The sequence below is a fragment of the Abramis brama genome, assembly GCF_963993115.1.
Source record: "Abramis brama genome assembly, chromosome: 20".
NCBI classification, from domain to species: domain Eukaryota; kingdom Metazoa; phylum Chordata; class Actinopteri; order Cypriniformes; family Leuciscidae; genus Abramis; species Abramis brama.
In genome coordinates this window covers 13,602,898-13,615,855 of record NC_139982.1, presented here as the reverse complement: position 1 = coordinate 13,615,855, position 12,958 = coordinate 13,602,898, and the positions used below count along the sequence as shown (strand labels likewise).

The 12,958-nt window shown below is 37.8% G+C and overlaps 1 protein-coding gene across 1 annotated transcript in view; it reads left to right on the top strand.

Moving 5' to 3' along the window:
• The window catches only part of abtb2b (ankyrin repeat and BTB (POZ) domain containing 2b), a 53,332-nt gene that overhangs the window by 21,967 nt on the left and 18,407 nt on the right, over positions 1 to 12,958 (top strand). The window contains exons 2-3 of the mRNA XM_084095456.1: positions 7,694 to 7,843; positions 12,611 to 12,821. Of these exons, the coding sequence (XP_083951582.1) occupies positions 7,694 to 7,843; positions 12,611 to 12,821 (361 nt within the window). The remainder of the gene's footprint in view (positions 1 to 7,693; positions 7,844 to 12,610; positions 12,822 to 12,958) is intronic.

The window sequence follows — 12,958 nt, the reverse complement described above, 5'->3', positions numbered from 1 at the left end:
GTAGTTTATGCGCATGTCTTAAACTATCCACCTAAAATTATCCACCTGAATTGAGAATTTATGTGAATCTTGGCATTTCCACCCAGCGTTTTTTATGTGATATTCCAAAATGCGCATAGAAATAGGTGGATGGAAACATAGTGAATGTATTTTATCTCGATATTTATTCATATTTAGTATTTAGCAAGGTCTTTCAAGTTTATCTAGCTTCTGTGTTTAACTACTGTTGTATGCTACAGCTCTCTTTTGTGGTGAAAGTTATTAAATACCGTCACTAAATGAATTGGCTTCATCATTCACTCGTTTTTTTTGTTTTTTTTTTAAGACTAAGTCATATTTAGTATTTCGTATTGTAATTGTTGTTAGAATCAGACGTAATAGGTGACATTTACTGCATTTTTTTACATTTACGCCAACTTTACTATGCTACTTTACGTCTTCATCGTTAGCTTATCTGTTAGCTACTGTTTTGTGACAGATCTCAGGTCAAGTTAACATATTAATACAATTACTAAATAGATTAAAGACCACTGACCTCATGAACAGCTGTTTTTAGGTGCAGTTAACATTAGCCATGTGGAAAAATTTACAGTCGACATCTGGACTCATGTGTGGGCAGCACGGGTCAAAAACAGGTTGCACATATTAAAACATTTGTGGCTTTTTAATAGATTGTGTTTTAATCTTGAATGACTATCATCTCAAAGGCCATTTTATTTCAGCCGGAAATGACTGAAGTGCTGACCAAGGCTGTTATGAAAGAAGAGCTTGTTTTTGAAGCAGGTGGCCTCCGTTGAATGTGAAAGGCCACTTAGACATCAGAGAATCAGGCCTCTGGGCCCATAAAGGAGAGCGACCTCGGCATTTAACACACTCGGATACACACATAGGAACAACCGACGCGTTAGACCAAACACATCTTTAATTCCAGACCAATTATCCATCAGGAATGCACTCTATGCTGACACCACTGCTGTTACTGAGAGAGTGTTAGGGCTTCTTTAAGAAAAAGACTTGAACAAGAATTTCAGTAAATACACCCAAATAAAGAGGTCTGTTGGTCTAGTTCCTGGTGTGAGGGAACTCTAAAATTGATTTTCACCTAAGTTAAACTGAAATAGCATCTCGGTCTTTCTTTTTCTCTGGTCACACTTTTCTCCCAGAAGTGAACGAGGGAAGGAGATTCTTTGTGTGTGAGTGTGTTGGGATGGGCTGTGGGAAAGGCAGGCGTGTGTTCAGACGAGGCGTGTACTCATGGGAGATTTCTCGCTTGGGCTGCCAGTTTCTAAACTTACAGAAGCTCGACTAGCCGTGCTCTCATGGTGCGAGAGCGAAAATTATGTGCGAAGTGCTAAGAATACATGGAAATAGAGTAGATTGGATGCTTACATAATGTCAATCATTCATAGCACAAAATACTGAATAAATATTAGTGTGACACCTAAACTGTATGGTGCGATTTCCTTTTTTACTTTAAACTTGGATAACTCTTACATATAAGCATGAGTCTGTACAGTTTAATGACAACAGAAAATGAATGCTCAATGGTTTACTGTATCTTTGGTTTCCTTTCCAAAAAAATATACAGTGGAATATTTTTACTTTCATATGATCACAGTGCCACTGTAATTTTTCTGTAACACCAAAACTAATTGGTCCAAAAAATCCTGCTCCCCACTATTAAACGTGAAATATGTTTTGCCTGGCTCAAAAATTCTAAAATTCAAATTTAAAATGTTAAAAAAATATATTTTGCTTTTCTACATTTCAATGTGTATATATATATATATATATATGAAACATTATTTTGCTAGTCAAGTCACCTTTATTTCTATAGTGCTTCATACAATAAAGATTGTTTCAAAACAGGAAAAGGATTCAATGTTGGGGACAGTTAATATTAATTTAATATTCAACAATATTATTGATCTGCCTGCATTGACACCATTATATGAGAACTGAACTGAGCTGGACGATGACATAATCGTGGCTATATATATATAAATGAATAAATTAATGACTTTTTTACAACAAAAATTAACCATCACTGAACTTACTTAAGCTGGACTGTGACGCTATTTTCTTCTAGAAACAAACTTTGTTGCATTATTTTCCTGTTATCTCTGTAAAGCTGCTTTGAATCAATCTGTATTGTAAAAAGTGCTATTTAAATAAAGGTGACTTGACTAGACAATGTTGTAGAATTCAGAATGGAATTCAGTCCTGTTGTAAGGCAGCTCTATAAAGACAATAGTAAACAGTTATTGTTCAGTTGAAATTAGTTCGGTGTTGAATCAGTTCGTTTTAATAACTGCGTAAAGATCATCAATTATGAAATTTAGTTCATTTCATCAATAAAGCAGCTCTGGAGAAAACAGTGATGTCAACGTCCAGCTTCGTTTAGTTCTCATACAACAGTGTCAGTACAGTCAGATCAATAATATTGCCAAATATTAAGTGTACCCAACGAAGCAAGCCAAAAGGCGACAGTGGCAAAAAAAAAAAACTCCATCAGTGACAGTAATGGAGAAAAAAAAAAGAAAAAAAACTTGGGAGAAACCAGGCTCAGTCGGGGGACCAGTCCTCCTCTGGCCAAACTAAAATAGAAAGAATATTCTAAAACTCTAAAAACAGTTTTCACAATATTCATGTGATCCTGTCTAATTAGACACCAGCACCTTCTAATGAAACCTATAAATGGAAATAGATCACAAGCTTGTCAAGTGACGCCCTTTATGACCCTTGTGAGTAAACGGTAACCGCAGAGAGAGTGTAGTTGCAGGCATGTGTGCTTATTGTAAAGCCGATTCCATTGTAAGGAACGGCCAGCATCAGCAAATACTCCAGGCTTTGTCCTGCCCTATAGACGCTTTACCCACTGCAGCTGGACAAATTTGTTGTGGGTTGGATTTTCATGGAGGGGTTTAGAATACCATTTGATGAAACCTAAAGCTTCTCATAAACGGCGGTTTCTCATGCTGCATCCATTATGTTTGTGTGTTTGTGGACAGACATGTGCATGTGTTTGCAACTCATCTAAATTAGTGCATAGTCATATAAAGCACGCCATCTGATCCATGATGGAACAAGAAATTGGAACCACAAAACAATCCTGAAATGGGAAGTCCAGTAATCATTTACTTACATGTGCGTTCTCTCTGACTTCCCTGAAATCCTGGCCCACAATTAATTGGACAGTCATGGAGAACTAACCAAGCAATATATTTTTATACCTAGCCATATGTTTTATATTTACAGTCATGTACCACAGGAGAGGAAATAAGGCCTTCTTGAAATCTCTGCATCCTGTCAGCCATATTTAGTGGTGCTTGTTCTAGCAGATATCACTATCTCTTATACTCTTCTCTCTTATTCTAAGTAGGCCTAATCTTTGGTGCATAAAGGCCTGGGTATACTTCACTTCCATCTCGTGCACAGTCGTGTCCACACAGTTTTTAAAGTATACTCCACCATGGATGAGCACACATGCGCAGTACAATTGCTCTTCAATACTCTACAAGACGTTAGAGGGCAGCACCGAGTCGTGTCATTTACAGGACATTCGCTCTGAGGATAGAAGAACGAAAGTAGTGGATCCGCCATTGCATGCGAAGTTTAGAACAAGAACTAAAACAAAAACGATGGAGAATGATATGCTGCTTTGTTCACTGTTCTTGTTGTTTTGCATCGCTCTTTCCGCACTCTTCTTCGACTTCTGCACAATACAAAACTGCGTATTGCCTCCTAGTGGACTCTTCTGTCTCAACAATTACCTTGCGTTTGTGCTGTTGCAAGCGCACCGTCCATGTGGACAGATAAAACTAAATCTAGTGTGCATGTCGAACGCCTGTTTTTGCACATGCTATCAAATAGAGCATGCTTTGAAAGGCTTTGTGTTCAGCTAAGTGTTTCTCTCAAAATTTAAGTATATTTTGGCTTTACTATAAAACTGCCTTGTAACCACTTTAACGATTAAACTTTAGCAAACACTTAGCAACCAACAGAACACCCAATCAACCACCTATAGAAAGACCATTACAACTAGAGATAAGGCCATAGAAACCACCTAACCACACTGGAACCACCCAGAAGCGTTAGCATTTAGTTTTGCTAAGGTGGTGTCGCTGGAAGCATATATTTAGGATCTCATGCATGTAAAAAAGGTTATTTCCCTCTATGCGTATCTGATTTCATGTCACGTTTAGGAGTGTTGTTGGTACTCAGCCACCCTGAAGTTGTAAATATACCGTAATAAACATAAATCACAGATACCATTATGAGGGTGTTTACTGTAAACAAACATTTAGCTTTGTCTACTGGAATTTATGATCCCAGTGTTTGTGAGTAGTCTGAGGAGTCATTCCCATAGTACTTTACTGTTGCCACACTGTGGTATTATAAATAGGCTGTATTCATGAAACCTGGAGCCACCCTCATCTGTAAATGTCTTGAATCTTTGGCAGAACCAGAAACCATTGGCATATCTCGAATCTGGCCCTGTTGGTAGTATGGATAGGCACTTATCAGCATTCTTCATCTCTCTGCACTGGCTTCCACTCGCTGCTCGCATCAAGTTCAAAGCATTGACGCTTGCTTACAGATCTACCACAGGCTTAGCTCCCTCTTACTTTCACTCGCTCCTACGAGTCTACATCCCTACCAGAAGCCTACGATCGGTCAATGAGCGACGGCTCGTGGTTCCATCACAGAGAGCCACAAAATCACTTTCCAGAACATTCTCATTCACGGTTCCATGCCGGTGGAATGATCTCCCATCCCTCATCCGGAATGCAGAATCCCTGAAAACATTCAAAAGACAGCTGAAAACCCATCTCTTCCGTGAGCACTTAACCTCATAAAAAAAAAAAAAAACCTTTCCTTTTCCTTTAATCCTCCCTTGTCTGGCTTATGCTACTCTGAGCAATGCCTGAACTTCGTATTTTGAGCTCTTCTTGCGTTGTTTTTGCCTCTTCACGATGACTCGCTTCAGTTAGTCCTCATTTGTAAGTCGCTTTGGACAAAGGCGTCTGCTAAATGACTAAATGGAAATTCTGGATGGAAGTTATGCTCACTTAACTGAATTTATGGTGCATTGATTACCACAATAAATTATTTCAAATCTGTTAAAAAAGGCACCTAACAATGGAAGTAAATGGGTCATTTTTGGAGGATTTAACAACAGAAAAAAATGCTTATAATTTTATCAAAGCACTTACATTTATTCTTCTTTTAAAGGGCACCTATTATGCAAAATTCACTTTTACATGGTCTTTGAAAATAAATGTGCCGGCAGTGTGTGTACACAACCACCCTATGATGATAAAAATCCACCCACCAACTGTTTTTATTAACAAGAATATTGTTTGTCTTTTGGCTATACTACTAAAACAGTCGCTGTGTCTGAAAATGCCAACTTCCTTACTATATAGTATGCGAATAACAGTATATCAAAAGAGTAGTATGTCCAAATGCATAGTGTTCAAAAACCATTGGGCAAAAATGACCCGGATGACCTACTGTACTACTTCCACCAAGATTTGATGGACACTTTATAATCCCATGCAGTGATTTCGGACGCTGGCAGCATTTTAATGATACATAATCTGCCCCATTCACTTCCACTGTAAGAGCCTCACTGTAAAGGAAAGAAGGGACAAGTGGAAATCATTGTTTGTGTGTTATGCCACAAATCTTGTCAGTGGAGCTTAACTTGTACCGTACCCAGAATATTCGATGGGATAGAGATCCGTCTTTCCTGTGAAGCTCCATGCATAAATCAGAAACAGGACTTACAATATTGCTTTGTTTTTGCTTCTCTGGTAGGGTTCCTTGCTTGTTTCCTTTTCCTTGGCAGGTCTCTCACCCCTAAAGGCCAAAGCAAAGCTTTGTCCAGAACTACAAAGAACCAGTGAGAAACGTAACTGCACAAGTTTCCCCTTCCTTGATCTCTCTGTTTTTCCTGATCCTTTCATATGGACAGGATGTCACTACTGGAGACAAGTCAACTAAATCAACCAATGATGGCTCAGCAAAACACAAATTAAAAGACGGAAACTGTAGAATGAAGCTTTGACTGTCTCATAAACCAAACTCTGACTCACTAAGTCCAAAACATCCCAACAAGTCTGGAAATAAAAAGAGGTTGAGGGAGCGAAGCAGATCATTTCATGTTATGTAACCGTAGCCGTTCTTTTTCTGCCACAAGTCATTGCTTTAATAAATCCATCCTGGTCTTATGCAATAGTTTAACGGGGCAGGTGATCAGTTTAAGGTTTAGAACATTGCTCTGAGAACCTTGAGTTGACTCATTTCAGTCACATTATACTGGGAAAGTCCCACTAACTTATCAACACTGAACCACCAGGTTGTTCTTGAAAACAGCACTGTGGACTTAAGAGAAGATGTTTACAGAGGAAGTGACTGTCCTGGCCTTGTGCAACCTTTGTTATCTTGGACAACACCTTGGAGAAAAAAACACAGCTCTAGTCAGCATTGGCTGTCATTCTCGTGATTTCTGGTCAAAAGCAGGGACGTTTTATTAGTAATGCTGTTTGGATTGAGTCAAAGTGTTTCACAATCCCACAATAGAATCTGCTGAGGTTGCCAATTCTTGCATTTGTTTGTGTGTTCCTCCCTGAAGCATGTAAACCTATGTGAAAAGTGTGTTTGGAATTGAAATTTGTAGTTTTCAAGGCTGGGTTTTGGATAATAATGTCACCTTTGTTTTTCTGATCTCTCTTGTGACTGCAGTTTTGAAAGTGGTAAATACTGCAAATGAAAACTGATTTTGTGTAGAACAATTTTCTTTTGCATATAACTCTGAAAAAAAAAAAAAAAAAATGGCAAGATCCATGTTTAAAATTCCCCTGTAGTCAATCATTTAAGTGTTTATTTAAGTGTTTTTCTTCATGCCTTAAAATAGCTTGAATGTAACTCTACACCCTTGCCTCATTTAGTATACGCGGTTTGCGTATGCAAAAATCCACGCCAACGTTCATATTTATAAGAACGGTTTTTGAAGTGGCAGAGACGCACTTTTCCTTGTGGCAGAGTTAGAGTACTGCAGGTATGGAAATCGCCATTCTCAAGTAAAGGATTTGGACGTTAACTGCTGCTTATTTATATGTTAATGACATTAATTACAGGTGAAACTCGAAAAATGTTAATATCGTGCAAAAGTTAATTTATTTCAGCTATTCAACTTAAAAGGTGAAACTAATATATTATATAGATTCATTACATGCAAAGTGAGATATTTCAAGCCTTTATTTGTTATAATTTTTATGATTATGGCTTACAGCTTATGAAAACCCCAAATTCAAAATCTCAAATTTTTAAAGAAATTTCCTAAGCTGTAAGCCATAATCATCAAAATTATAACAAATAAAGGCTTGAAATATCTCACTTTGCATGTAATGAGTCTATATAATATATTAGTTTCACCTTTTAAGTTGAATTACTGAAATAAATTAACTTTTGCACAATTTTTCGAGTTTCACCTGTAGGCTACGTTTGCAAGGTAGAGGCATTTGCACATATTTTTGTGCGTACACAGATCAAATGCAGGCCGGTTTCTATGCAACATTTTATAAATTAAGCACCAGATTACTCAATTTCCTATTGGAATAAATGAGTTTTGCTAGACATATTTTAAGTGTCATTTACATTTACGTTTCCTTTCTTTGTGTTCTAGGTGTTCTGTCACTTCCGGCTCATTTCAGTCCGTACACAGAGGGATGTCAGACGGGATTGGAGAGCAGAGAGGATGCGTACGCTGAACTGGAGCTGCGGACACTCGAGCAGGCTTTACTGGCCACATGTGTGGGCAGCATCTCAGAACTGAGTGAGTGTCTCGACTTCCTTCCTGTCGGTCTGCTACGTCTGATACTCGTGCTTTTATCCTCTCTCTCGTGTTCATTATGAAACATACTGAATCATTTACAACTCAGAAAGGTCACATTTAAGCTAATGCTTAAGAGAAGATTATACACGCTGGAAACTTTCAGTGTGGAGCTTATTGCAAATGTCAGATCCTTAATATCGAATGCAAAAATTGCTTTGTACTGTACTACAAACTATATTTGTATTGGATTCAATGTTAATAGTGCAAAATAATAGTGCATCAAGTAAAATAAACGGAAAAAGTACAAATGGACTAAAAATATATGATATGTACATATGTGCATATAATAATTATATGTATAAAAAACACATGAAAATAAATTGAAAAATCCAACCTAAAATTAATTTTTATATACTTATGTATTTATATGCATATTATTTTGCAAATGTATCTAAACATATATATATATATATATATATATATATATATATACAGATTATAACAGATTATATATGTGCATATTTGTAAAATAATAAAATTACATTATATATATATTTATATAATTGTTATTATATAAATAAACATATTAAATTATAAAAGTATATAAAAGAATTCACTCAACAGAATCAAGATTGTAGCAAGTACCATATAGAGTAACAATTGCTTGGTGTTATCCCTGCAAACACAACATGGAAAAGGAGATAAAGGGGACATTGTTTATCTCCCTGACCCGATTAGCCTATTATTTTATGCTCTGGATAAACACCACCATGTTGTTCCCAAAGAGCAGGCATGTTTGCTTTCTTAACAGAAAGTTCTGTGACAGAAATAAAGAAAAAACAAACAAAAAGAGGCTGGAAGTCAACTGAAAGTCTTGTGTATCTGTTGTTCTAGATAATTCCTGTAGGATGTTATGGCGATAGATACTCCTATAAGAATTCAATGAAGATGAAACGCTTTACCAGTCTCTCCTCTGACTTCATGATGCCTGACTCATCTCCACTGAAACGAAGCATGTCTGTCTCAACACGGTTCCCTTGATAAAAGCAACATCTGGTCTGGGGTTTATTGTTTGCTCTGGATATTATACAAGTGGAAAGCTGAACAAATGTAAAGTACAAAGATTACAGTTCCTTATTCAGCTGAGTCTGACTGTCGGTTCATTGTGCAATGGTTCGGTTCCCTCCTCACACAAGTTTACATTTGAAAATGGGATATTTCCCCTGCAGTTGAAGGAGGTCTTTGTTGGCATGGGCTGTCTTCCTCTGAGCTGTTTTACCTGTGTTTACTCATCATGCCACGGGCCCAGAGGTGGCAGGGTTGGCGTCTTTCCATTGGAAGGCATGGATTTCCTCCGGCAAAATCCTGAACACTTTGCTGCTTGTCTCCCACAGCACAAGGGCACGTTCATGCAGACCAAGCGTTCGGTTGGGCATTAGCAATCGCACACAAACTCTATGAATTCAGTGAGAGCTCTCTTTGTGCACCGCCTGTGAGGTTGGCACCTCCCCACGAGCTCTCGTGTAGGTTTGATCCAGTTGTACGCGGGAGATGTGGTGGACAGTGGGGCATCTGTACGTCTTCAGCTGCCCTGGAACCCTTGACACACATGGGGCATCTACACAACCGAAAATGGTGGATTTGGGCCCATAAAACAAATATGGGTTTGTGAAAAATTTGCTGTTGTTTGTAGCCCTTTCAGTTGGAATTTGGTGGGGTGGTTGAAAGGGAAGAACCTTAACGCCCTGGTATACTTCAAGCTAAATCAAAGAACAAACTGATGTGACGTAATTTTAAAGGGGACATATCATGAAAATCTGACATTTTCCATGTTTAAGTGCTATAATCGTGTGCATCTAGTAACCCGGAAAACGTGAAAAGTGACAACCAAGTAACTTTGTTTTGGTAAGCCTTTCTCTGCAAGCATGTCGATATTAAGATTAAAAATAAGTCGATATTTGCGCAATATTTGACCAAAAAAATGTCATAGCTGTCTCATAAAGACCTCAGGGAACTGTGTCAACTTGTGTAAAAGTTAAACGTGACGGTACATGCAAGTCGATGAGATGAATCAGTGTGACTCCAGAAAAACAACATAATGTATCCACTAACCATTCAGAAACGTCCATGTGCGTCTAAAAGTTCCAACCTCTTCCTGAGTCTCTGTAAGACTGCACTCACTGAGATTTTGGATGAGTGAGATTCGCGTGTTTTGTTATTCGCCGGAGTATCCGAAGCTCGTGTAAAGGATCGGCCCTATTCTGAACGGGGGCGGAGCAGCAGCTCATTTGCATTTAAAGGGACACACACAAAAAACGGCGTGTTTTTGCTCACACCCAAAAAGGGGCACATTTGACAAGCTAGAATAAATGATCTGAGGGATATTTTGAGCTGAAATTTCACATATATATATATGGTGTCTCCAGAATTTGTCTATTACTTCTTGTAAAAAGGGGCATAATATGTCACCTTTAAACAAAATCAGGCCAAAACGAAGTTTATTTAGAGTTCGTTTCCGAAGCTTGAAACAGCTTGCCAAAGCAAACCTTAGGGAAAAGGTTGCCTCGGCTGGTAAACACCTTCGAACTACCATTGGTCCGTGGTGATGATGTAATAGGTAGGTGTGGCTCTGAGGCTCCGCCCTCTTTGACATGGAAAACTTCTCCGGTTCATTTCTTCAGTTCAGTTCGTTGAGATAAGATGCGGGTATAAACATGAACACACTGGAGAGCTGCTTCAGAGTAGAAATTGAAGTTGCAATTCAAATTTAAAGTGACACTGTTTTTTATGTTTAATGCTGTAAAGCTGCTTGATTTTAAGCAATCTATTGTGTAAAGTTCTATATAAATAAACGTGACTTTACTTGACTGGAGTGCCGAATTGCAGAGCTCATGCAAAAATATCCACATCGCTATTATCAAATGCTTTCTTAACTGCTGTTTTCCCACTGCTGTAATTTTTGTTGCGTGTTTGTTTGTTGCATTATTGAGAGGAAAGTCTGCGGTCAGTCTGTGTCAGGATGTTCACTATATACCACTGCTTATGTTTTTCAAACTTATTACCACTAAGCGAACGACAAAATGATCTTTTCTGTGAGTATATCAGGGCCTTTTCATTGCAACAAGTATTACCACGAGCTTTGAGGATGTTGTATTTATATCCCCAGTCCAATCGCACTGATCTCAGCCTTCAGGGCAGGCATTAGTAGCAAAGCCCCAAACGTCCTGATTGTTTCATAAATTCTCTTAAGACACTTTGTAGGGCCTGGCAGAACACAATAGGGCCCCTATTGCTACAAGTTTGGCAAATTTCAGATGATAATAACAGAGGATTCTTCCTACTCACAAACCACTCTGTGGTTTGAAAATGAACCCAAGGGGTGATTACCACAAATGAAGTCTACATGTTCCCACAAATGGAGTGAACAGCCCACTACTTTGCTTCTCAAGTTAGCGTAGACATGCATTGAATGATATCTGTGTGTCCATATGTAGTTTAGTTGGTAATAGGACTGTTTCCTACCACATGTTGAGAATAAAAATTTTATCGGACTCGTGGTACAAATAGTAGATGGTACAACAGTATGATATTCTTATTTAGTGGAACTGTGAGATCCATAAAGGGAAAAAACAGCAGGTGGGTGTTTCATCCACAGAGACGGATGAAATCTCTCTCACATTCACATTCCACATATCTATGAAGGCCAACTTGTGGCTTTTGGTTTCAATAAGTGGCCAAGGACTTGTTAGCTTCTGCTTGAGGTTTGCTGATAATTTGATATCTGGGTCAATGACAAAGAAGAAAAAGGAAAGGAAAAATATGTAAAACATTTTTTTCATTATTATTCTAAAATCATTTTATCTGTTCTGATTCATTCTTATCCATTATTTTACAAACATTTTAAATATATATTATTATTAAAATGATTGTATCCATTATTATTATATTTGTGTGTCTTGGTGCAAGCATTCATAATCGTATCTCAACTTGATTTTTGGCTTAATAGGTAAAGCATTGTCTTTTTTAGCATCAATAAAAAGAGTTATTGTTCTTATATTTTTATCTTTATCTATTTTTATCTTAAAAATATATATTTTAAGATAAAAAGTATTTTTTAAAGTAATAATTCATAAATATCATTGTTTTTGGAAGGTTGTACCATGTGACATTTTACAATCTGAACTAACCTGGTCCATGTCGTAAAAATTGAATGAATGAATGAATGAATGAATTAGTTAATATTTTTATTTATTTGTGTTTTATCATAAATACATTTTCTTTTTCTTCATGCTGGTTGCACCACATGACTTGGAATTGTGTAATGAGTTAACAAAAATTATCATTGCTCAAACAATAATGCTAATACTGCTAAAAACAATACAATATTGTGCCAGACTATAGTTTTTCTTTTTTTTTCTTTTTTTCATAATTTCATTCTATTACTAAGGATTTTTCTTCATTATGTACCACAAAGCCCAGAAAGGTAGTAAAGACATCATTAAAATAGTCCATGTCACTACAGTGGTTCAACATTAATGTAATGAAGCGACGGAGAATACTTTCTGTGTGCAAAAAAACAAACAAAAATAAAGACCTCACAATTCAATATTTTACCTTATGCTGTGTAAAAAACAAAAACATAATAATCATAGGCGAGGTGTATTCAAGTCATTGTAATGTACAAAGTGCATTTTTTATTAAACTAAATGAACCTTTATTAGCCTGCTCTGAAGTGTCTGATTGGTCCATGTTTGTCGTTATCATCAGGTGACCTGGTGTCACGGGCCATGCACCACATGCAGCGCCTCAGTTCTGTCCGGCACGGGCTCAGTCCGGCACGTCATGCCCGCCAGCAGCAGCAAGTGTCCTGGTCCCCGGACGCCCTCCACACGCTCTACTACTTCCTCCGATGCCCTCAGATGGAGTCCATGGAGAACCCCAACCTGGATCCGCCCAGGATGGCCCTGAGCAAAGAAAGGTGAGCCTCATTATTATTCCCCTCCCATTAATCCAGTCTCCAATTCACACAATGGGTGCTAAGCTAATTAACACCCCAAACCCCTGATGGCCCATTGATATGTAAGTAAGCTCTGTGAAATCCAACAGCCTCAAGGT